This window comes from Lycium ferocissimum, chromosome 7 (genome assembly GCF_029784015.1).
Source record: "Lycium ferocissimum isolate CSIRO_LF1 chromosome 7, AGI_CSIRO_Lferr_CH_V1, whole genome shotgun sequence".
NCBI classification, from domain to species: domain Eukaryota; kingdom Viridiplantae; phylum Streptophyta; class Magnoliopsida; order Solanales; family Solanaceae; genus Lycium; species Lycium ferocissimum.
The window spans coordinates 42,489,518-42,515,292 of record NC_081348.1 but is presented as its reverse complement, the minus strand read 5'-3'; the positions used below and the strand labels follow the sequence as shown (position 1 = coordinate 42,515,292).

The 25,775-nt window shown below is 35.3% G+C and overlaps 4 protein-coding genes across 10 annotated transcripts; 2 read left to right on the top strand and 2 right to left on the bottom strand.

The window, feature by feature from the left end:
• Positions 1-1,125: 1,125 nt before the first annotated feature.
• LOC132065181 (V-type proton ATPase subunit B 2) lies at positions 1,126-7,665 on the bottom strand. 2 transcript variants are annotated; one of them, XM_059458446.1, is made up of 15 exons: positions 7,519-7,665; positions 6,137-6,202; positions 5,413-5,468; positions 5,197-5,295; positions 5,013-5,072; positions 4,499-4,614; positions 4,194-4,398; positions 3,556-3,684; positions 3,308-3,445; positions 2,982-3,132; positions 2,798-2,880; positions 2,162-2,209; positions 2,004-2,057; positions 1,798-1,881; positions 1,126-1,707 (listed from the first exon to the last, which is right to left on the bottom strand). In XM_059458446.1, the coding sequence occupies exons 2-15, from the start codon at positions 6,192-6,194 to the stop codon at positions 1,522-1,524; spliced, it is 1,467 nt and encodes a 488-aa protein (XP_059314429.1). In that variant the 5' UTR covers positions 6,195-6,202; positions 7,519-7,665; the 3' UTR covers positions 1,126-1,521. The 2 variants fall into 2 exon arrangements, with proteins under 2 accessions (XP_059314429.1, XP_059314430.1); XM_059458447.1 differs by lacking the exon at positions 7,519-7,665 and adding an exon at positions 7,383-7,510.
• A 1,450-nt stretch (positions 7,666-9,115) lies between these two features.
• Positions 9,116-13,703, top strand: LOC132065180 (uncharacterized). 6 transcript variants are annotated; one of them, XR_009416694.1, is made up of 5 exons: positions 9,116-9,226; positions 9,436-9,554; positions 11,306-11,471; positions 12,474-12,528; positions 13,391-13,703. XR_009416694.1 is itself a non-coding variant. In XM_059458443.1 (5 exons), the coding sequence occupies exons 2-5, from the start codon at positions 9,542-9,544 to the stop codon at positions 13,522-13,524; spliced, it is 405 nt and encodes a 134-aa protein (XP_059314426.1). In that variant the 5' UTR covers positions 9,118-9,226; positions 9,491-9,541; the 3' UTR covers positions 13,525-13,703. The 6 variants fall into 6 exon arrangements, 3 of the variants coding, with proteins under 3 accessions (XP_059314426.1, XP_059314427.1, XP_059314428.1); XR_009416692.1 differs by having other exon boundaries at positions 9,118-9,226; positions 11,306-11,511; positions 12,455-12,528; XM_059458443.1 differs by having other exon boundaries at positions 9,118-9,226; positions 9,491-9,554; positions 11,322-11,505; positions 12,455-12,528.
• Positions 13,704-14,893: 1,190 nt separating this feature from the next.
• On the top strand, positions 14,894-18,274 carry LOC132065179 (protein CHAPERONE-LIKE PROTEIN OF POR1, chloroplastic). The gene is made up of 3 exons (XM_059458442.1): positions 14,894-15,302; positions 16,300-16,657; positions 17,922-18,274. Exons 1-3 carry the CDS (start codon positions 14,961-14,963, stop codon positions 18,095-18,097), a joined length of 876 nt encoding a protein of 291 aa, XP_059314425.1. The 5' UTR covers positions 14,894-14,960; the 3' UTR covers positions 18,098-18,274.
• Positions 18,275-18,889: 615 nt separating this feature from the next.
• LOC132065177 (protein ALTERED PHOSPHATE STARVATION RESPONSE 1-like) lies at positions 18,890-23,203 on the bottom strand. Its single transcript, XM_059458439.1, has 5 exons — positions 22,856-23,203; positions 21,677-22,613; positions 20,829-21,049; positions 19,971-20,194; positions 18,890-19,878 (listed from the first exon to the last, which is right to left on the bottom strand). The coding sequence occupies exons 2-5, from the start codon at positions 22,572-22,574 to the stop codon at positions 19,038-19,040; spliced, it is 2,184 nt and encodes a 727-aa protein (XP_059314422.1). The 5' UTR covers positions 22,575-22,613; positions 22,856-23,203; the 3' UTR covers positions 18,890-19,037.
• Between the last annotated feature and the right edge of the window lie 2,572 nt (positions 23,204-25,775).

Genomic DNA, 25,775 nt, shown 5'->3' with positions numbered 1-25,775 from the left:
CTTTTTTTCCCTGGCAGGTCAGATCGCAAGTGCCGTTTTTCATTTTAATAGTTCTTGATTGCATAAATATAGGTGCAAATCCAGACTATTTCGCACCAAAAGACAACACACCCGCTTATGGAAAAAGAAAAAGAAAGAGAGTAGGTGACTTATACGGAGACATTCTCTCATCTTAGAAAGCTCTTTCCAGGTTAAAAAGCCTAAAATTTTGCTTGAATTACCCGAGCAAATATTTGTACTCCTATGATTTAAGTACTATGTATGTATGAGTTATCCCTCTCCCTCTACCAAATGTCGTGTTCTCAGCACGTGTTTTCTGCAAAATAATGGGAAAAATATCTTGTATTGGTTTAAAGCTAGATCTCTTCGCCTTTTCTTTCCCAGGAAAAAGGTTAGTAGCATATGCATTTAATAATCTTGAAATAGGCCGATAAAATAATTGAAGGAAATTAAGCAGGCGTGATATACATTTACTTGCAAATCAATGTTTTACATTAAATTTATGTCCAACCAATCTCATTTTCAACTTCAATTTCTAGTACTCATTATGTAACTTCAATCAACTATTCCCATTTCCCGAATGGGTTGTCAATAGGAAAACCAAGCAAACATTTATGTAGAGCATCGAGATGCATCCCAACCAAGGGATGTAGCTCAGATGGTAGAGCGCTCGCTTAGCATGCTAGAGGTACGGGGATCGATACCCCGCATCTCCATACAGTGTGTTTTCCCCTTTTTTTGAGGGGGTGCAGCAAATGCTGCTGGCTGCTGCAAGATAGTAGACAGAATGTCCGAGGCTTGTGGATTGGCTATGATGGATTCTTGATGCAACTCTTAGTAATTGTCGAGGGATTTGTAGTTGGATCTGGATTGTGGATAAAGATGTGTTTCTACTTTTTACCTAACAGTCAACAGCATTTTCAAAGCCTGTAGCTATCTGTGGCACAATAAATAAAGTGAATGCAAATCATTTTCACTTCTATGTTTCAGCTTTGCAGGTAAAGTCACAAAAAGTTTGAACAAGATGCAGAATGGACGTACGTTGCCATTATTCAGAAAGAGTACATTTCTACTTTCATTTCTGTGTTTACTTACCTGAAATATCTTAAACCGAAGTTGCCAGGATTAAAGGAGCAGCTCACAAAAGGCAACATTATTCAAAAAGGATGCAAAAGAATCAACTCACGTCCACATAAAACAAATAAATGAGCACAATATATAACAAGGGTTTTGTATTTCCTAGAAACCCCTACACTGACGTAGAATTTTAAAAGGAAAACAAACCCTGGCATATGTGCAGATAACACAACACAATAAATTACACCATGATTTAACTGGTTCTCAAAAGAATATAAATGTCTTGCAAATGCCGGAGAGCCTTGGTTCTGGGAACCCAGTAGAGAGAGCTTTTATTGTTGAGCTGGAAGGAGATTCATAATTAACGAGGAAAATCACATGATACGTATCATCAAGCTCATACCAAGGCAATCGCACAGGTGACTAAGTACAAAGTTGGCTCCTTCAGTTGGAAGCATCGCGGCTGTAATACTGATCCAGGGTCTTTGCAGGGATACGGTGGAGAAGTTCACGAGGGAAAATGCGAAGGAGTGTCCAAGCTAAATCAAGCGACTGGAATATGTTGCGGGTGTCGTAGGCTCCTTGGCTAACAAACTTCCTCTCGAATTTGTCAAGAAACTCTAAGTATAGCTGAAATTTATTCAGGAAGGATTCAATTAGTGAAAACTTATTGATATTAGGGCAAAACAAAGCTCAACTTATCTATCTGAAGTTACAAACCATGTCCTCAGAAGATAGTGCTTCTTCTCCAACCACAGCTTTCATTGCCTGGACATCCTTGCCAATAGCATAATTTGCATACAACTGAAATTATTAAAAATACTAGCATTAAGCATCATTTATTGCAAATTATTGTCAAGTCTTACTGAACATATGATGCCGAAGGAACAGTGATGAAACACATCTTTACTGAAAGTTGATCTTACTTGGTTGGATACATCAGAATGATCCCTCCTAGTCATACCCTCGCCAATGGCACTCTGCAAAAGTTTTAAGGGTGAATTAACATGTCACACGTGTGGTGTCCTCTCAGTTTGTGAAAAGATTTAAATGGATTCATATCTAAACAGATCCATAAACTCACCTTCATCAACCGAGACAAGGATGGAAGCACATTGATTGGTGGGTATATCTGTTACAATTCAGACAGGAAAAACAACCATTTGATATATTCTCTATTCATAAGCAAAAAACTGTTCAAAATGTAAAGATATTCAATCCATCCACGCTCGTAAGTTTTATTCATAGCTAATCCCAATTAAGAGAACCTTCCACTGCTGTGACTTGCTGGTTATCCAATTTGACGAATAACTTGAATCAGCAAGCAATGGGTCATTTATCCAAAAGCAAAACCTTTAGACTAAATTATTTTAGTTTCTTAAATATAGTGTAATGCTAAATTGTACCCTCCTAGTAATGCTAAGTCATTAAATGCCGAGGTTTTTGATCGCTTTCTCTGCTGAGACACTAAGTAGTTATCCAGTCCAGAATCTCAGGTTATGCACAGCCTAATTCAGATGATCTAGAATCAAATCAAATAAAAAGATCTAGAATCAAATAAAAAAGAGCAAATCAAGAGAAAAGAATTATTGAAAAGGCATACGATTCCTATATTAGTTCGAACAGTAGCTCATTTTCTAAATCATCTCCTCTAACATTCAGAAATAATTTCCCTTCACTAGTGTGCGAAAGTAGTCAGTCCACGGGAATTGTAACATACCTGCCGATTGTGAAGCTGTCGGTCAATATATATTTGTCCTTCAGTGATATAACCTGTAAGATCTGGGGTTGGATGTGTAATATCTGTTCAAAATAATAAGAGAAATTAGAGGTTCATCAATATATATGAGAAAGCAAAGTAGTAGAAACAGCAAAAAGTAGGTGGCTAGGTTTTAGTGATTTACCATCATTAGGCATGGTCAGAATTGGAATTTGTGTGATGGAGCCTGTTCGTCCCTCAATACGTCCAGCTCGTTCATAGATTGTTGCCAGATCGGTATACATATAACCAGGATATCCACGCCTTCCAGGCACTTCTTCCCGGGCAGCAGATACCTGTAGGATAATTTATAGTTTTATGGTGACAGAAGTCCAAAAAAAGAAGCCCCCCAAAAAAGGTAACAACAGGTAAATCATTTGTATAATTTGAAAGGTCCAAAAGTGCTCCAGAAATGCAAAATCATGATTGGTGCAATTGAAAAGGTTGCAAGGTACACTTCATGAACAATACCTCACGAAGAGCATCAGCATATGAACTCATATCAGTTAAAATTACAAGCACATGCTTTCCACATTCATATGCTAGATATTCTGCAGTTGTCAGAGCAATCCTGGGAGTAATAATACGCTCTATAGTAGGATCATTGGCCTGCAAAAACAGAATATTCCAATCAAACTTAACATTTACTTTCAATAACTGTGTTTGTTTTCACAAAAGAAAATATCACTGTTTGTTCATGTAAAAGATCCAAGCATTACCAGGTTTAAGAAAAGTGTCACTCTCTCCATAGATCCATTTTCCTCAAAATCACGTTTGAAAAATGATGCTGTTTCCATGTTGACTCCCATAGCAGCGAAGACTATGGCAAAATTGTCCTCTTCGCCACCCTTCGGCATCAAGCAAAAAAGGTGAGAATTATGTCAATTTGCATAAAATAATCAACATGTATAATGAACACGGATACATAAATGCGCCTGTCCAGCTGTTCACTGGTAGATTAGAAAAGCAACACACAAGGAACTAACTAGTTAAACTTTCTAAAGGGTTAACGTCTAGTTACTTATGGGCAACAAATGTGGCTGTTTCGAGGTATATGTTTATGAGCTCCCTCAGAAGGCACCAAAAAAAAAAAAAAAAAATGAGGACGCATATTTTGGCATTGCAGCACTTGGACTTGGACTAAAATGCAACAAATGTAAGCCAATCAAGTCAGGATAGTGGTAAAGTTTCAAACAAAAATCAGAAACAGCCCAATGCTTTAAAAGCCATTCAACTCTGAAGCAATGTAGCAGACCTCCATTATCAAGGTACTTAAACAACTACATATAATAATTGGATAATCTACACACAAGCTGACCTTGATACCATCGGAAAAAAATTTAGACAAACTACTAACCTCTAGAAGGTTGTCAGTTTTTTCCAACCTCTTCACCAGTCCAGCCTGACGACAGATCTGGGCTGCAATTTCATTATGAGGAAGACCAGCAGCAGAGAAAAGAGGAATCTTCTGCCCTCTGGCAATTGAATTCATGACATCTACTGTGGAAATTCCTGTCTGTATCATCTCTTCCGGATATGTTCTCTCACTAGGGTTGATAGAACTTCCTAAGGTTGAAAAGTTACACACATGATAAGGTTAGAGAGAAATCACAAATATAAAATACCAAAATAATGGAATGTCCAGAACTCAGTAGTCAGTACTAGCCTGAAATATCCCTGTAAGCCTCGGGTAAAATAGGAGGACCATTGTCAATTGGCTTGCCAGAACCATTAAAGATGCGTCCAAGCATATCCAAAGAAACTGGTGTCTTTAAGACCTGAAAGCATGTTTGACACTATTAGTGAACACTATAACTACGAAATGACAGAACCACACAATAACATATCCAGTACTTTAAAAAGTTCAAATAATCCAATTGTCTCCATCTTAGAATCCATCTGGTTTTCCACTATTTTCTCCGATTGCAAATACAGAACTACTCTAACAAGCATTTACATGATTACTATTGACTGCTTTCTGTAATATAAGAGTTTGTAAAAAGATGGAAATACAAATGAGAAAATTAAAGGCTAAAGTAAGTTGAGAATGTGAACTTTTCAGACCACGGCTTTGTTAAGCAACAGAGACACAAGGAAACCAGAGGACCTATACTCAGAGATTACATAATTGGATTCTATGAATGAAGTCTAGAAGCAAATACTAGCTGCTGTGTACCTCCCCAGTGAACTGCACAGTTGTGTATTTGTTGTCAATTCCAGATGTTCCTTCAAAAACCTGGGAAGCAACAGAAAAATGAACATGTTTAAGGAGATTGAGCTAACCTATAAAAAGTGTTAATAAGAAGGAACATATTTATAAATTGCGGACAACTAGATCAGCCAAAGTGATTCCAAAGAACCTGGACAACAGCTTTTTCACCATCAACTTCCAGAACTTGTCCACGCCGGGTAGTTCCATCTCCCAAACGAATGTTAACAATCTCTTGGTACTTGGGTCCCTGATGGGACCATACATGATCACATCATTCCAGTTGCATTGACACAAATAAGTACAATAAAAGTATCACACAAAGGACAATCCAGAAAAGGGAATTAGCAAAGCACACAACAATTACCTTCACTTTGTCTAGGATGACCAGCGGTCCAGCAACACCCGAGACAGTTCTATATTCTGCAATTGTATATAATGTTAGAAATCTGCATCAAACTTTTAACTGACAAGTCTAGTAATTTAAGAGTTTATATATAATACAAAAACAATATTGTATCCTACTTGTACCTTCCATCGGGTGTTATAATTTCTAATATTGTCTATTGACATCAACATTTCTACAAAATTCATCTTAACATCAATATTCCAATGACATTCATCCTGTAGATATATTGGATCTTATAGGCCCAACCACTCCATATAATATTATCGGTATAATATCTGTTACAAGAATTTACATTGAATTCAACAAAAAAGAGCTGAAAATGTGTGCTTTTAACTTAATGATCCACTGGATAAATCAAATGCACGTGAATCGCCCCTCTGATCACATCCCATAAATTGGAACCACAAAGAGAAGATAAAAAGAATTGCATATGAATTTACAGAATCCCATTGAACTCAACCATAAGATATTCACCTTGTATCATACAAAGAAGGTAACCTTTAACATCAATTTTTTTACTGTTATTTTCTAGTCAAGTTTTTTAGCCATAACGCACATACAACATCGTCCCAATGCTGAAAAGACTTCTACTCTAGCAAACAGATGGCTTGAAGAAAAAAAGGAAAGGTTGTTACCTTTACCAAAAAAAAAAAAAAAAAAGGAAAGGATCAAATAATGTTACCCATTCCAACCTCCAGGGTTCCCTCCTCTATCTCAATATTGTTTGGTGCAGAACCCATATTTTAACCTGAATATCACAAAAAGAAAAATGACAAATTACAATCTGTGGCTGCGAAAAGAGACAATATTTCACCTTCGATCGGCAGATCACAAACATCTACACAGCATCAAAATGACAATGAAAAAATGTATAAACAGTCCACAAACACATCCATTTAGTTCATTCAACATCAACTATTAATACAAATTCTAGCAAATTGACCTGAATGTCACAACAAAATCACAAATTACAATCAGTGACCGCAGCTAGTGATAATCATTTCAACTTTGTCCATCACATCACAAACAGAAGACGCAGCTGATAGGTGGATGAATATACATTTAATTGCCAGTTCTATCAATCAAAATCTCGAGTTGATCATAAACAACACAACATCAAAATGTCAGGAAGAAAGGCAGTTCAAACGCATAAAAAGACCACAAACACATCCATTTAGTTCATTCAACATCAACTATTAATACAAATTAACCTGAATGCACAACAAAATCACAAATTACAATCAGTGCCCGCAACTAGTGATAATCATTTCAACTTTGATCATCAGATCACACACATCTCTTGAATAAACAACAAGGCATCAAAATGCCAAGGAAGAAATGCATAAAATGTCAACAAACACATCCAATCACTTCACTCAACATCAAATAACAATACAGTTTGTATCAAATTTAACGCAAACACAAAAGTCAATAATTCAACTTCGATCGTCAGATCACAAACATCTACACAGCATCAAAATGTCAAGGAAGACATGCAGTTCAAACGCATAAACAGTCTATAAACACATCAATTACTTCACTGAACATCAACTATTAATATAGATTTTAGCAAATTAAACGCAAACACAGAAGTCAACAGTGAGAGATGTATGAATACTGGAACATACAAGTAAAGTAGATTACAGCCAGATTTGAGTAGAAACGAAATTGATTTTAATACAAATTCTAGCAAATTAACCTAAAATGTCACAACAAAATAACAAAATCACAATCAGTGGCCGCGAAAAGAGATAATATTTCAACTTCGATCGTCAGATCACAAGCATCTACACAGCATCAGTTCAAAAGCATAAACAGTCCACAAACACGTCAATTACTTCACTCAACATCAACTATTAATACAGATTATAGCAAATTAACACAAACACAAAAGTCAACATGTGAGATTGAAGAATACTGGACCATACAATTAAACTGCGAAGCAGTGGATTACAACCAGATGTGAATAGAAACGAAATCGGATAACGGTGAATTGAGTTAATTGAATTGAAAAATGAAGAAAAGAAGATTGGAGAATGGATCTGAGAAAGGAAAGGTGAGTACCTGTTTTGTTCTTCTTTCAATCACAAAGTTGAGAACCAGACAGAGAGAGCAAGGTGGACCGTGGAGAAACGATATATTCAGATCTAATGGCAGAGATAAATAATTGGAGATTTTTTTTTCCCCCTATAAATAAATAGAAATATATTTTATGAAATTAATATAGGAAACGTTAGATGGGTTAATACTGCAATAAGGAAATCAACATGTTACACATGATATGAGTAACGCTGTTACCAGTGAACTTGGTTTTGTTTATTTATTGGCAGACAACCCCTCGATTAGATACTCGCGATAAGATATTTTGATGGAGCATCAGAATACACCATAAAATGTTCCAATTATTTACTTTCGGCTTAAATTTTGGATAACATTTTACAATGTTGTCAAGGTTCATCATCTAGATGAATTAATCACATAAAATAAGTCACTTTCCTTAATTATACGTATATAATTCAATAAGTCATAAAATCTCAGGCATATTCCAATTGAGACTGAGCTGTATAATTAAATAATGTGACATATTTTATGTGGTTAAATTGTTTATTTAATAGTCGCTTGAGAACACGTGCAATAAAAAGAATTTAATATTTAAGCTGAAAGCGCCTAATGGAAACATTTTATCATTTATTCGGCTGCTCAATTTGAACATACCATAATTTAAATATCTAAATGAAATTCATTAAAACAAATTTACATAAAGTCACTAGAAGGAAACACAAATAAGATATTTATATGATACACAGGCAAATTTGAGTGACTTTTTAATTATATATATAAAAAAAAAAAGCTTGGCGACTTTTTGTAAACGGACAAAGTTGATTAACTTTTAATTATCTTTTGCACATATACACTTGCAGGTGCAGATTTGATGTAAATCTCCAAGATGCCTCCGGATCAATAATTGGGATAATTATGGACAAAGAAGCAGTAAAAATTATTATCCACTTACCACAGATGAGATTTACGACCTTGCTTCAAATGAAAGTAGCATTCTAACGAATAATTTACAAATCTCACTTTTCAATTGATCAAACAAAAAGCTAAAATATATTTGTCCCCAGGATGAGTTGCTACCAATGCAAATATTCAAAGCAAGCTAAATCAGAACTTTTACATAATTCAAGTGAAAAAATCATTCTCCCGCAGTTCTCAGCATCTAAAATTGTACATTTTGTCTTGCGAAAAAGGAAAAATGGTGCATTCTCTCCCTGAATCACCAAAAACTGACATTGAAGAAGGCAACAAAAGGAAAAAGAAACATTTAGTTTCCTTTGATGAAGAAACAGAAGTACTAACCGAGCGACGTCCTCAGCTCAAGTTGAAAACAAAACCGGAGCCAACAACCCCCAAGAAAAAGAAATAAAGGTCACCACAAAATTCTCTTTCTTATTCTTTGTATGAATATATTTATATTATATCTTTATACTCTCTTTCATTCTTTCTGGAAAACACATTTGGTGATAACCTTTTTGCAATCACTTTTGCATTTTGGAACAAAGGTAATTTATATCAAAACTTATTTGCCCTATTCCATTACTTAAATGTTCCACAATTTTCTTTTTACAAAATTTTAACATCAACCACAACTAAAATTTATTCATTCTTAAACAGTTCTTTTGCAGGGAAATCAATTCTCTTTTGAAGCTTGCTTTTGACTTTTTGTCTTGCAACTAGATGTTCCAACAACATATACATTCATCAAGCAAAGGTAATAAAAAATACATTTATTCAATTAATCTTAATTTATTTTGCCCAATTTACTGCTTTCTTATTTTTGCATTTCCAAAGGTTGGACCATGGTGTTGCTTTTTTTAATTTATTTTGCCCAATTTACTACTTTCTTATTTCTGAATTTTTATTTCTTTGACTCTATTTATTTATTTTCATATATTACTATCTTTCTGCCTTCAACTGAAGCAATGACTGTGTTCAAGAGAGGAGCTTCAAACAACTGTGTTGTCTAAGATCAAAGAGGGGCGATGTTCCCTATTTCTTTAGGATTTAGTCTGTCAATTCGTCCTCTATGAAATTCCAATGTAAGTCTCCACTTTGAACAAATGATTTTCTCTTTCTTTTGCCCGCTCTTGCTTCACGACTTAAAGTTGTGATTTTATAGCTTTTATAGTTGGTATTAGAAAGTGTACTTTAAAAGCATGACATGTATAGCTTGAGAATAGACCTATCTTTACCGAACCCTCTGCTGAATTGACTCCTGGAAAAAAGGCAGCACCTCTAGAACGAGGTCGAGAGGAATATACTGTGAGAATATGTCTTCACTCTGAAAATTCTACTGCCAGCCATTCGGTTCAACCGTGTTCTTCCTCTAAACCCAAAAGCATAATTCCAGAGCAAGCTGCTATTTTCATTCGCACGTACTTTTTTTTTATGTGCAAAGAGTTGTGCTTAGTAGTAGTTTATATTTTCTTATTAGCTAATGTGGTTGAAGTTTACAGTCCATGTGCCACTCCTAACAATGAACAACCAACTTACTATTTCAGGATACATTTAAAGTGTTACATACATTATGGTACTTTCGATTAACGTTAGGGATATGTAATGAATAGTATAACTTTTACTATTGGCTGAAACCTAACATGTGTGCTTCAATTTGTTCAGGTATTTGTTTTGAACTCATTTTGTAGATGTTCTGTGTATTTCATGTGACTTGAGGTTAAGGTTGCAGTATTTCTTTTTCCATTACTTTTTCTAACTAAACTCTACAATAGCTGTATAATTTAACGGCATGTGAAAAGTTTGAATTTTATGCTTAATTTGGAAAAAAGTCGATGAGACTTTCATGCTTTTGTGAATTGATCGGAATTGCTCTGAACTACAGTTATTCTATTGATTTTTTAATATTTCTGGATTGCCTATTTGTAGAACTCATTTCTTAAAGGTTGATTTTTCTTTTTCATTGGACTTTGCAGGTATGCATTTTCTGTTTAGTCCTTCGAGCACTTGATAGTATTGGTAAGCTCAGTTACTGTCTATATAGATCTTGTTTATACTTTAGGAACTATAAGGAGATATGAACCTCAAAAAGCAGATGACCAGCCATAATATATTGGATAACACGATAGACTAAAACCAAGTATAGTTATAGAAGTTGGATCTTGTGCATGCAAAATTGTGTAATTATTTTAGCACCTTAATCGTTTATTATCAAACAGTAGATTGACCTTTGCCCATATAAGTTGTTCTCTTGCATCAGAACTTTGTATGATTTATGTACTTATTAAGCATTTGAGGAAACATGTTTGTCAAATTATCTTTCAGGTATTTCAAAAGAACATAAATACCAATTTCTAGGTTAGAGGTGGCCTGTCAATTATTTTGCCTATATTTTGTTTCCTTGATTGATTTTGGGGCCGAACAAATCTATTACTACTTTTGTAGTATAGAGTTGGCTTCGGTTTATGTATCCTTGCCAAACAACAATTTACTTTATGATGGGAGGAGCTTGGAATGGTTTTCTCTTAGAAATACTTAAAGTTACAGAGAGCTAAGAGTTTCCAGTTTCTTAATATTTTGTCAAGCTGATCGTAAGAGATATTGGTAATCCTCCTCATTATATTCATCAATTTTAAATAAATAAACAATTTAATGGTGATCTGAATGCTAGACTATATATGGAGTCTCATAATGCTGACTTTTTTTTTGGGTATAATTTTTTTATAAGATTTCTATCTCCAAATAATATCATATAAGAATAGTATAGCTTTATTTCTCTATAGTTACTGTTACAATGTGTTAAAATTTACTTAGCTTAACTGCACAAACTATGAAGCTGGTTTATATTGAAGGGGTGCATGTAATATGGATGGAGAGAAACAAAAGGCAATTTGAGAAAGTGTCAAACACTGTGGAAGCAATAGCGAAGGAAGTGGCAATCACCTGCAGCATCAGAGCAACACCAATCATTAGCAGTGTTAGGAGGAGAGGAGATCTCTTTGGTCTACCAAGTCATCTGTCGAGTAGATATAGAAGGTGACTGTAAGCACATTTGTATATCATATCTCTTATCACTTTGGCATTTTTGCGGTATCTTATGGCCTTTTGCTAAATATTATGTGAAACCAAAAGTACAACAGATAGGAGCACCATCCATGTATGATGAAGAACCAACAAACATGAAATACTAACTGGGAAATCTCAGGAGGGCACATTATACCAAAGGCTTTAATCAGTATGTTGTGTGTCCAAATCCTTTTACCTCTTCTGGTCAATTGCTTAGCATTTTTTTCAAAAGGAATTTTGGCTCAACTTTCTTATGGTATACTTACTTTTCCTCAAATCTTTATGTGCCTCCTCAACTGTTGGGTATTTTGCCATAGGTATTATGATTTGCTAGAGATTTTTTTCCAGCAGACATAGTGATATTAAACTGGTGTTTATTTTAGCTGGAATTACAGTATGTGGGCAAAGTGAAAAAAAGTTTTGCTTCTCATTACTTTTGGTATTTTTCTAATTCAGTAGAGACTTCTAGCATCAAACTTTAACTGAAGTGATACTTCAAATTTGATTGCACTTTCAACATTCTCAATTCTAATTCTTGCCTTTCTTTTTTCGGTGGAGACCCAGCTGAGATATGTGTTGCCAACAGTTGTTAAAGTCCAGATTTCACCCAATTGTGATGATGCATAAGTTGGACTACCTACATGAACATTAACAATCTCACTGTTTTTGTCTTTCTAGCATGATATTTTTTTTTTGGATAATGTTACAACACAATTAGAACCACCATGAAATTCCAATATTAGATCTTATATGTACAACAATGTTGGGGAAAACCCGATGCTCATCACGGGCACGGTTGGTGTAATGATATGTTTCTCTTCTGCTTCTTCCTTATATTACACACAAAAAAATTATGGACTTAGCTCTTTTGTTTGCCACCAAGTTTTCTACTACAACATCATCCTTATCTCTGATGCAGATCAAAGTCAGACCAAAAGAGTGTCTCTTCCCTTTTAAAGCTCAAGTCAGCATATAATGTTACTTCAAGTAAAGGTACACATTCATCTACTTGTCTATTGAAGATGCAATGCTTTCTATTTAGTTGAGTCTGAGATTTTGTGGTTGCCTAATTTTAGATATACGATCAGTATAGATTTTGGCATGAAGGTATACTTCAATGTTTGTAAGGATGGAACATAAAATTTGATATCTAGCATGTATTTAAAGAAATCACTTTAAAGAATAAAATTTAAAGTTTATTAGAGCAAATTAAGAATAATCTTATTTTTTTGGCTTCACAAAATGAATGTATTAGTTGTGACTTGTAACTTCACATGCTTGGTCCTTCTTTTTTCAAGAATACCTAGATGAATCACGTGCTGCCAACAATCGCTGCTACAGTCCAGTTACATTTACAATGTAGTACTATAATTTTATTTAACTCCTACTAAACAATTAAAACAAATAGGGAATTATCTTCTCGAAATCAGATCTCTTTTACATAATATGTATGTTGCTTTGCTGCTTCTATCTCTTGAAAATTTGCAGGGAGCTTCCCTTAGTTCGATAATATTGTGCTTACCTCTGTTTTGCTTTGCAAGGGTTGGTGTTTTACCATCACTTTCCTCTAATCTCTACATTTCTCTTTTCCAACTTAATGTGTTAAGTTCCAGTTTCCTATCATGATTTAGACTTATGTAATACTTTGCAAGTTTATCGGGATACTGCGCAACCAATTATTCCTATTATCTTTCAGCTCTGTCTGTATTTCTTTACACGTTTGTTTCAACTTTTAAATTTGGGCACTCTTATGGTTTGTTCATAGAATCCTCATACTGCTGCATGATTTTGAACTTTTATTCCAACTCTCTCAAAGATTGATGGTATACCTTAAACATTGCATTACAATTTGCAGGTTTATCGGGATACTGTACAAGTTTCTTCTCTTTTCCACAACGACAACAACTGGTTGAATCCAATTGTACCGCTTACACCAAGAACATCAAGAATTTCACAACTTTTCTCTTTCTAGCAAGCTTGGCAATGTAATAATATAACTTTGTTCCGCACAATATGAAATATATTATGTTATGAGTAATATTTAACTTGATGGTACTGGTTCTTTTTTTTTAGTTAAACTCCTACAAAACGAATAAGGAAGTACCTTACAAAAGTCGGACCACTTTTATATAACAACATTCACCCGTGCTTTGCACGGGCTCGGGCCATCTAGTTATGTTTACAAGAAAAAGACAACAAAAAGAGGCCAAAAGTAGTTCTCGTATATTACTCGACAAAAAATTTATTGATTTGTCTGGTACAAACATGCGCCTATTAGTAATTAAATTCTATAAAGGCTTTGGCAACTTATGAAGTGCCTAGGGCTTAGAGAGAATTTAGAAATGCCTTGACAATTTACCATGACTCTGTCTCTCTTATTTTTGTGCTGTAGTCTTTGATGAAGTTGGTACAAACACATTTTCCTTCTTTTGCCTTGTTAGCTTCTTTCCCTTTTCTCCCCTTTTCACTTTATTCTTTTTTCCAGTAAGATTTGTCATAAAGATGAGATTATAATTAAAATTTAAATGAATAATAAATAATTTATTTCTATTAATCTCTTTTTTGGCTCTTAAAAATGTAGAAAGAAGTGACAACAATGTGGAGAAGAAAAAGAAGAAGAAAGAAAGGAGGAGGAGTTAAATAAAACCCCCCCAAATGGGCTAATGGTGCACTTTCCCCTAAGATAAAATCATCAGATGCAACTCTCATATCATTTGGTTAATCATATAACAATATGAGATAATGTTTTTCCATTGAACTAGCTTCAAATAAAGGGAAAAGGGTAAAAAATACACCTCTACTTTGTTATAATAGCTAAATTATAACAACACTTATAATAGTCATCACATGGAACTATTTCTTTTTTTATTTCTTTTGGGATCACAAATAGAAAGGAGTTACTAAACTCTCGTTATCATCTTAGGATGTATGACCGGAGTGTTATACGTTTGAGGGAATTGGGGGAAATAAGGGGATCTAGATTTTTAATTAAGTTGAGTCGGGTTTAAAAAATGAAATCGAATTATTTTGTGAATTTAGGCATTTTCGTCAAGAAAGTTGTATATTTGAAAACTTTAATGACGAAAGGGGTAATTTTTACCCAATTTTATAATGGAGAATATTTTTAGCTATTATAACAAAGCAAGAGAGTATTTTTTACCCTTTTCCCTTAAATAAAAGTATTTCAGAAACATTTGAAAAAAATAAAATAAAAATTCGTTCGTAAATCTTTTGACGCTAAAAGGTTTACTAGAATGGAGATCCTTCAAACTAGTGGACCAGAAATAGCAATTAGTTAACTTACACATCACCAGTTACCTAACTAGAAACGCCACACACTTGAGTTTGCTTCAACCGTTTGGTTTCCTTATTTGTTAGAATTATATTATCACCCGTTCAGATATTCACTGTGCCTTAAACAAAATATGGCCACATCTCTCTCGGTCCGGCCCAACCGCACAATCATCGGTAGTGACCCGGCCGGTTCAAACCGGCCTACTCCAATCCGTCCGGTTCATTTTCCGAAAATTCTGAACTCCGTTTGTTTACGGCGGAGGTTAGCGGCGTTTGGTTCTCACCGCCGGAAATTGGAAACCGTTATCGTTAAAGCAGGTTCTAGAGCTGATGATTCGGCTCCTTTTGAGATGTCGGTTGAGAATGCGTTGAAGTTGTTAGGTGTTAGTGAGGGTGCGAGCTTTGATGATATTCTTCGTGCTAAAAAATCAATTATCTCTACTTGTAATGATGATCCAGATACTATTGCCCAGGTATAAGAGGTTATTCTGCTTAATTTTTCTTTAATTACTGTAGAATTGTTGTTTTTAAGTTCCTTTTAGAGATAATGGTCAAAAACACACTGAACTATCACTTTTTCGCGAGTTTCACACCTTAACTATCAGTATTAAAAAACACACCTAGTTGAGTAGATGGTTATAGTTCAAGTAGAAAAAGGAAACATCCAATAGTTGGCGTAGTCAGCTTCGAGGTGTGTTTTGATACATGGATGATGATAGTTCAGGGAACAGATGGTGATAGTTTAGGTAGGAACAAGGAACAATTGATAGTTAGGATGTGAAATTCGCGAAATAGTGATAGTTCAGGTGTTTTTTTTTTACCATTAACTCTACCTTTTATGATAATTAGTAGCTTGCTGATCGTTTATGTTTTTGTGCATTCAAAACTCCATAGCTCTGTTTGAAATTGTATTGCTACGAGGTATTAGAGAATGTTTTGTGTTTTAACCTGTACTGAATTGACTAGTTTGGAAGTTGGAACAATGATTAGTATACTGAACTGTGGGAACGCTCCAATGTTTTGCTTTGCCTTGTTGTTGTTGTTGTATATATACTGGAAAAGCATATGTGTCTCTGCAGCAATTGCCATCAGCTGATATTTTATGTCAAGTAATCATTAATCAAATCAATCAACTATACCTCAGTCCCAAACTATTCGTGACAGGCTATATGAAGAACGGTACATCCGTTCTGCATGTTCTAGCAAATTAATGTTTAGAGGATTCATGATATGTCAGGACTATTTTTATCCTGATCATTAACCTACCTCCTTATCTAGAATTGAACCAGCTATTGGGAACTCGCCTTGGTGGAGTTATTTAAATTAAGCATCAAGTCAAAATTGTTGGAGGAAAACTGGAAAGAATAGATCTTTGAGTGGAAATTAATATATCTGCCTTTTTCCTCTTTCTCCTCCTCCATGTGTATGTGTTACTGACTATAAGAAACGACACCTTTCAACAACTTTCAGGTTGAGGCTGCATATGATATGCTTCTCATGCAGAGCTTATCACAGAGGAGAGCTGGAAAAGTTGTGGATAGTAGTGTACGCTTTGCTGATGTTAAAGCTGCTAATGCTTCTGGGATGGGATCAATGCCCAAGTGGCTGCAAACATCTGTCAAGAGCTCACCAGTCTCAGTTGAAGCACCAGCTGCTAAAGAGCTAGGTGTTCAAGCAGGAGTCTATGGAGCCTTAATGGTCTTAACATATGTTAATGGGGCGTCAACACCTTCAGGAGTATCATATGGAGCTGATGTACCTGGACTAATCTTAGCCACGAGCTTTGGGGCCACCTTGTACTTTATGACCAAGAAAAATGTCAAGCTGGGTAAGGAAGATAGGTTACTTTTCTTTGTTTCACTCCCAGGTTAGGTTTAATAAATGTGAGAATCCAAATAGAGACAGCAGTATGTGTCTTAAAATCATGCTAAAATAATGGCCAAGCTGTTAGTTGAAGTATATAATGACCCCCTGTACGTCTTATAAGTTTGTTCATTGGCATTCTATACTAACCGGATCTTAAGCATTATTTTTGGATCACTATAGATTTCACAATTACATCAACCCTCAAGAAAACAATAACTTGGATTGTGATCCTTATCGTATGTGTTTCGTAGATCTAGCCAAAGCTGGTTACAACTTTTAACCTTGTGAGATGAAGAGACCTTGTCTCAATGCCTATGCTAGTATGCATTTCGGAGAAAATCTTTTTGGTGGGGTTATTCTCAATATAATACGCGAGTTTTTTCCTATGTTGCTATTTGTGTTTATTTTCAATTGATACGACTGGGGTTATTCTCAATAGTTGAATGTGTTATTTTCTAGTTAGTTATGGATCTACGTCTTTTGTCACGTTGATGATTAACATAAATTTCAGTCTCCAACTCCTAATACTCCCACCTTTGGTTTAAGTTGAAGCTTTTGCCGCTTTGATGAAGACCTCCTTTGATGTTCCCTATAATACAAAACTGTGTGATGATTTGACTTGGTGAGAGTTATTAAGATGAACATTGGGGATTCCTTTTTTTTTAAAAAAAAGAGATGAGAATTCGAATACGTATCATGCAATGTAAACAGGGAAGAAGTTTGTCATGTATACATGGATTCTTCAATTGTTATGAACTGCAGAATTGTTTTAGTACAATTGTTGGAAGATATTAAAACAGGGAAAAAGTAGGTTCCTTAAAGTTTGTGTCTTGAATTTGAAAAATGGATAGGGAAAAATCACATTTTACAATTTTTCCATTTTGCAGGTAGTTGAGAGTGAAGACCGTGATTTTTTTACTGAAAACTGGTTTAGATAATTCTTATATTTTATATAGCAGCGACATGAGTAGTAGCCACATGAGAGCCAATGAAACTTTGAAGGAATAGATACGTGCAGATCTACTGGCTTCTGGATAATGCGAATGAGACTTTGGAAATAACAGTGGAATTGTACTGCTGTTACCATTTATAAAAAAACAATGGAATTGTACTGAATTATGATTCTGCTTGGTGATTTATTTCATCTGATCTGTAATTCTGCCAAAATATGTAGAACTAGATATTGGTTTTCTGAGAAAAGTGACACGAACTTTACTTGTGAACAGGGAAAGCAAGCGTGATAACAATTGGTGGGCTGGTTGCTGGTGCGGTGGTAGGTTCAGCAGTAGAAAATTGGTTGCAAGTAGACATTGTTCCGTTTCTGGGTATACACACTCCTGCTACGGTTGTGAGTGAATTTATACTTTTCTCGCAATTTCTGGTCTCGTTGTATCTGATATAGGGCAACACAAAGGCTTGTATGAACTGCTACTGCAAGGTCTCTGGCTATTTGTTGCCTACTCAGGTGCTTATCTAGGACCAGTAATTTGTCAAATGTACAAAAAGTATGTTCCTAAAACTGTGGAATTTCTGATACTTGTTTTATAAAGTTAGTATAGATTATCTGCTTTGCTTCTTCTATCAACTGTATTTTAATCCCCCCGTCTGATCTGATGAAAATTTGTGGCTTTGAGATTAGACGAATTCTGATTATTTTCTCACAGAAGGGATACATAGATGATAATATTCCTGCAGTGAAATGCAGCTGTTAACTCCTTTGCATAGCGTATGCTTTCATTTGTTTTCTTAAGATTAAACTCTGTTTAAAAAGTCAGATATAATGCATAGGCCAAGTCCAGAAAAAGACTTTACTTGTAATTTGATTCACTCTTCTTAATGACTAGTAGTTTTAAGTTTAAGAAATGGTTTTCTTTCCGGTTCTCATTCATGCACATAGCAATGAAGCCTATATATACAAATAGGTAGGAATGGCGGTATTTGAACCTGTGACTTCTATCTAAGGGTTCTACAAACTGGTTGCTTGGGCTAATTATTTGTTTATAATGCGAATTTTCTTCATCACATATCTGGCAGTTATCACCTTTGAGCCAAAAACGGCAGTAGTGTTTGATGGAAAGTACAGACTCTAATTTTAGGGATCTTTGACTGAATAATCCAGAAAACGCTGTTGTATTAGTTTATAGGGACTATGGCCACTTAAGAATTAAGATGTAAGAAAAAGGGAATTATAAACTGTCGAACGAAATTTGCCTTTGACCTTCAAGAAACTCAACCATGAATACAAGTGGCTACATCTCAGCGAGCTGCTTTGATGCCACCATAATATACAAACTAGCAGTTCAACCTGTGCATTAAATAAGGAAATCTAAAACCAGCCAAAGTCATCTTTTGACATCTTCACCAGCTTGGGAGCTCTCTATGGATGGCAGGTTACCGACTTTCTCAGCTTTCTCACCGCTGCTTAGTAACTCATTGTACATTTTTAGTGCTGCACTGGAAAATTCTGTTATAGACTCAAAAACTCGGCAAAATCCAGTCTGGAAGCCGTTCAGAGTAATCCTCTGAGTTTCTTGCATGCATTTTTGGTGTTCTTCCTTCTCTAGATCAACCCTTTTCCGGAAATTGTCCAGCAAGTCTTTTCTCTCCTTGAGATATTCAGCTCTATGATCACCTTCAAGCTCCAAGCTTCGGTCCGTGAGCTTGAACTCATAAAGCTTGTTTTCTGCCTTTTGGAATGCCAGTATTTTCCTGTCTAATTCTTTGGACATGCTGTCAACTTTTCGCTTTTGTTGCTGTTCCCCTCCCTGCTGAACCCACAAAGCTCTTACGTCCTTTCCACAGCCTTTTAGAGCAACAGAAACTGCTCTATCTGGCAACTTGTTCATGGCAGACAACCAATCTTGACAAATCATGAGAAGTGGAGGACCATTAGCTCGACAAGCTGGAGTTGAACTCCTACTTTTGGAGTAGAATTCAACTTCAGGGACTGTGAACTTGGACAGCCATCCATGGAGTGCCTCCGCATAAGCCTTCTGGGCAACAATGTAATCTTGGAAGCGAGCTCGCCAATTCTGAAGCTCAACGTCAAGCTGGATCGTGGCAAGCCGATGAGAGTCATTGGAAAACTTTCCATATGTAGGACAGGTGAAACTTTTCACGTCGAATATAATCTTGTTCTGGATCTCATGGGATTCCAGCATGATCTTCCAGGTTCTCATCATACTGTACCAAAAAGAAAGAAAAGGGTCAAAAGTCGGTAAATGAAGATCTTGGATTAAGTGATATTTTGCTACTCAGGTAACTGTCCTCCTTACCCTTGAAGCAGTTCAATGATTTGAGGCTGCAATTCTTCATCTCGTAGTTCGTCAATTCTTTTTGATATGGTCTCGGCACTTCGAATTGTGACTAGGATCCTACTATATAGTTCTTTTACTGCTGCTCTGGTTTTGTCTACTGTCCGTCCTTCATCTCCTCTGGCATCATGATTTCTTAGTTGATTGCACTTCTTCTCATATGATTTCCAAGTGCTATCTCCAGCCTGAGGGTAAGATGTAAGAAATTGAGCCAAAATGAACAGTGAAGAGACAAATAATGACAGGACTTGACAACTTAATACATTTGTGGATTTGGCATATCTAGCAGTGAAGACATGGCACGAAATTGAATCATTATTTTAACCATGTGTAGTGTCCCTTTAATAGTAGCCCAATTAGGTAGATATCATTGGACGTCCTACAGCTATTTAATACTCTCCAATAACATTCAAAGTTCTGTACTATTGTAGTACCATCTCGGCACCAGTAAATTCCCAAATCCAGGGCCAAAAACTCTGGTTATTGCTATTTTAGAGGTCACATGAGACTGATATGGGGTCAAGTACTTGCACATATTGACAGCACATACTAACTTATGTACAGACAGATAAAGAGGCTCCAAGTCCCATAACAACCAAGTGGTGATCATACCAGAAATCTCAAAAGTATAATTAGCCTGTCATATTAATGTGGATTCTTCTGCATTTAACAAGAACGCTGATAGCTAGATACCTATGCGGACTTTGATTGACATCAATCAAGAACTTAAATCATATTGCTGGAATGACATGGGTGAGACAGGCTTCATAGTGTTCTTATATGACAAAAAGATAGTAGGCTTGGCCGTTATGGATATACCTTAACCTCGTCATACAGCTTCTTCTCCCAAGCATACAGCCTTCCTAGGGTCAGCGAATGACTCCCAGATCCCATTCCACCATAGTCATCAAATAGATCATTCTTGAATTCTGTCCATGTGGAAGAACTTTTTGAACTAGACGCGACAAGACTCTTGCATGATGGTGAACGAGATGCAGGAGACTTCCAAGTAATAGCTGGGATGATTTTCGTTGAGTTGTCTGCATACACGAGATAACCGGACAAATTAGGAAATAATGAAATAGAGACCCTTGAACCTGAAAATTTCAAGCAAACTCCAGATTCCAGAACTAGGTATAATGTATAAGTTAAGCAACTTAACTCTCATCAACAGAACAACCTCCTACCAACACTGACCACCCAAGAATAATCTCTTGTCCTCATTGACCAGCTAGTGTGAAAATGTGAAGTAAATCATGAGGAATTACGTTCTAAAGATAGATAATTGACTTGGAAATGAGTAAAATGGGTGGATAATCTTCACAAAACCTCCATGAGCATAATAGGAATATGATCAAGGCAGAAACAAAATTGGTACAAATAAATCCTTCTCAAAAACAATTGGATGTCACTTTCTTTTCCAAGAAAAAAGATTATCAGGTATGACCAACTGGAACATATCCTATAACAGGAAGTACTACTGGAATAAAAAAACAATCAAAGAGGACCATAAAGCTAAAACAGCTGAAGAGGAACATAAACCTAGAGCAAAAGGAGCTATTTCAAGAAAAGCAATCCAATGAAAGATAAGACTTTTGTTCAAGAAGTTAAAAAAAAACGAAATTTCTCATTCAAAAATGACAGTAACGTATTTCATATGGAACTACCTTTGGGCTCCCCCAAATTAGGCTGTGAATGTACCCAATTTGCTTCCAACATCCTTGACACTTCCTTGCCAGCATCATATGCCTTGACAAAATGGTCTTCAATATCAGTCAATGCTTCAAGTAACTCCCTCCCCTGTAATGGATTATCCACAACTGTCAAACCTTTTTTTGTGTCCTCGTGGCTTACATTAGCATTATGCGCTGTTTGTTGTACAACTTCAGTCCCACTTTCTCTTTTCTCCATATTTTCCTTTTCTGCAGTGGCTACTACCTTATCCCCTTCCTCTTCCTCATCTTCCTCTTCTTCTTCTAAATCTGGAATCCCTTCTTGCTCCCTAATTAAATCCTCCTCAGAAATCCTATGGTACCCACTAATTATCTCTGGCCTTACACTATTAAAAGGGTTGAAAAAATCCCAACCAAAATCTGTTGGTGGTGAATGCTCCATTTGGTGCATTTGAGGCATTTCCATGTAATAATAGCCATAACCTTGTGGCTGCTGTTCCTGTTTCACAGCTTTCTCTTCTCTCTCTTCCTCAGAAGAATCTGATGGGGTTGTTGTAGATTTATTGCATGGCCCACCACAGCAAATGGATTCTTGGGTTGGTTCAGTAGGTGTTTGCTGAAGAAACAAAGGGTTTGAAACCACATTATTCTCTTTTCTTGGAGAAGGGCAAGGTGGTGGAAAAGTAATGAGATATGGAGAAGTTGGTGTAGAATGGCGAGCAACAAAGAGTTTTAAAGCTGCTGAAACTCCATACAATGCTTGACAGTACTTGTAATGTGCATCAGCTAAAGTATACCTCCTCTCAACGGCCAATTTCAGGTAGTGTTTTCTCTCTCTACATATGGAAACTACCTCTTCTTCTTCTTCTAACTTGGATGCCACACACCCCATTTCTTCCACTACTCCTCAGAGCTTGCTGCAAGTTTACAGCTTTGCAAAAAAAGATACCAAATATTAGGAGATTCTTGAGAAAAAAGAACCAAAAAGGTGGTTTCTTGCAAAAAAGATACCAAAAATTAGGAGATTCTTGAGAAAAAGGAAGAAAAGGTGGTTTCTTGGAGGGATGTGGGGTGAAAAGGGATGGGGTTTGAGAAAGTAAGTTTCTTTTTGGTTTATTTTGGAACAGAGATTCTACTGCAGAGAGAAACAAAACAGGTAGTCGAAAAATGTACCTTTTTAAGGATGGTTTTAGAACAACCCATTGAAACATAAAAAGAGGTTTTCAGGTAAAAAAGCAAGTATTGGAAAGAGCAAGAGAAGTGGTAGTAGTAGTACCCACTTGGCCTTAGCCAACCGAGCCATAGCCATTTCCTTTGCAAACAGAGCAATTTTCTCAAACAAGAAAGAGAGAGAGAAAAAGAAAAACTCTGTCAGTAAAAGAGGATGTTTTCCCTCTTGTTTTTTTCTAAGAGTAAAAATGCTGAAGTAGAGTTGGAGATTTCAGAGAGAGAAAGAGAATCAAAAGGTGGGTAACAAGAGATGGTAGGGGCTCGAGGTAAGGGAAGAGTATTGAGGGTATTCTTGTGTTTGCCAAAACAACTTAAAATACACTGACTGTATAAAAATATTTATAATATCAATATAATTTAATTTGTTACTTAATAAATTGTTTATATTCATTTTGGATTACTAATAAATACTTATGATATTAATAATCTATGATTACATTTTGATGTTCTAATTACTTTTTCCGTTCAGTTTTAGCTCTTTTTCATGTTCATTAAGAAAAATAATAAATACCAAATACTATAATTTACTAAGTTATTCCTATTTATCATATTCTTTTTTAGAGTTGAGCTGTATTAAAAATAATTACTCCTTTAATATTAAGATTATAGTTAAAAAAATAAATATCAACTTTAATATTGAATTTTTAAATGATAAATATTTTTTGAACAATTTCTTAAATTAAAATACCAATTAAATGGGACGGAAAGAGTATGTAATTTTATTTTATTTTCATGCTTTCCCTGTACAGAAATTAAATTTGGTAACAGGAAAAGGTGTACTTTGCATTTTAATTGTGCTTGAAGTCCGTCACAAGTCTGCCAGCTGAGAATCTAAATGAGCTTCTTTCTTTTTCACTGCCATAATTTAGCAGAGATTTTTTGGTTTGTTTTGGGAAAAGAGACAGAAGAGAGTCAGTGACTGAATGAGAGAATAGAGGAGTCAAACTTTGGTCAAACCTCAAAAAAGGGTATTATAGTCGATTTAACTATACCAGGTGGTCCAGGTAAGAGCTAATCTTGCAATTATTTGAAGATAATTAGGGTCTTTTCCACTTGTCAGCTTCTTAGCTAGGGATTAACTATTCGAGATTTCCTTAATTCTTATGCACTGTCACTCTCAGTAATCTTAAATGACGATTTTATCCTCCCTTTTGACGGCCTTCTTTGAATAGTTAGCATTTGTCGACTAATTAATTTACTTCGATTCTGGAGTTTGTTTTTACCTTTCTTTTCTTTTTTAGAAAAAAATACTTATTCTTTTTTACTTGTCGTTTTTATGGAGTAATGTCTTGCCATTGGGAATAGTGCATCATAAAACAGTGTAAAATATTAGCGGGAAGTGTTACCGTTTCATTAAATAGTGGATGCGTTGTTAGTGGGAGAAGTTGCTGTCCTTTTTTTTTCTTTTTCTTATTACTTATTACCTCGGTCCCAAAAAGTTTAGTCCTACTTTTCTTATTAGTTTATTAAAAAAAGATTGACATCTTTCTATATTTAAAAACAAATTAACTTTTTATGGAGATGATTTAGTGCATCATAAAACAGTGTAAAATATTAGCGGGAAGTGTTACTAAATATGGATGCGTTGTTAGTGGAGAAGTTGCTGTTTTTTTTTTTTTTTTCTTATTACTTAACCACACATTTCAAAAATCTCATTTCAAATTAACTTTATGAGATGTATTATTTATGTTTCTCAGAAAATGAATAGTACTTGCACATTTTTATGACGTTTTTGAAATGTACCTTGGATAGGAAATTTCCACCTCATGATTTTAATAGGTTTTATTTTCTTTCTTTATTTTTATCTCATAAAAGACGTCCCTAGAATATCTATGTCGAAAGTAATGCTGGATGGGATTATAATGACGAACAGCGAATGTTCGAAAAACTAGGAGCAATAGATAAAACTATACAATTTATGAAAAATAAAATGAGGGAGTATAAAATAATGATTAAAAGACAAATCTTTTTGCACCTTATACGAGAACAAGATTAGAAGATATTGACCGAATCTGCATCTTTTTTGTGGTTGAACAGTTGAACCAAACTGCGTTCGACACTTTGCTTACTGGGCATTACTTACTCCTTCAGCCATCTTGAGATATCTCTTGTTGTTTCTCAGTCACTCAGTGATAGAGTCGTCGGTTATTAATAGATTGATCTTAAAATTCAAATCTTACTTGATGAGAATTGATTAAGTATGAATTAAAAAAATAAAAAATAAAGGGAATTTATTTTCCGTTAAGAGTTAGTAATTCGTTCCCTATCTTTATTTTTACATTGTATCTCATCATACAAAAATTCCTTGAGTGAAACTTGGACTAGGTTGCAGCCCAGTATATCAATAGCTTCTAGTTCTATATCTTATATATCTGCTCCCCTGCCATCAAGAAACCTGCTTGTTTGTCAAAATTATATCCCTTCCTCATCTAGTGCTGTGGAGTGTATATATCCAACGTGGTTTATAAGAAATAGTAACAAAGTGAAACGTCTAAGCGAAACATGAAAATAGAAACACTTGAAATTTGTGCAGGTCCATGACCTTTATGTTCATGTTACACTCATTATACTTTTGAAATTAGAGGTTCAGAATATGATATTTACGGTCATCATTTTTTTTCCCACCTAGTAATTGTACTCCACATCTGCCCATGTTCATGATCATGCTCATGCTAATGCTATCGGTAATGATAATCATGATCACTCTAATGCCATTTAACGGTTTGATCACTCTACGTGTCAATATTGTTTCTTTTCAGCCACTGGACCGGGGATTAAACAGAACAAGAAGGGTGAGGGGGGGTTGCTTTTACATGATGACTCAGCCATAAAATAAGTAAAATAATCAGTCTTTTACCTGAAA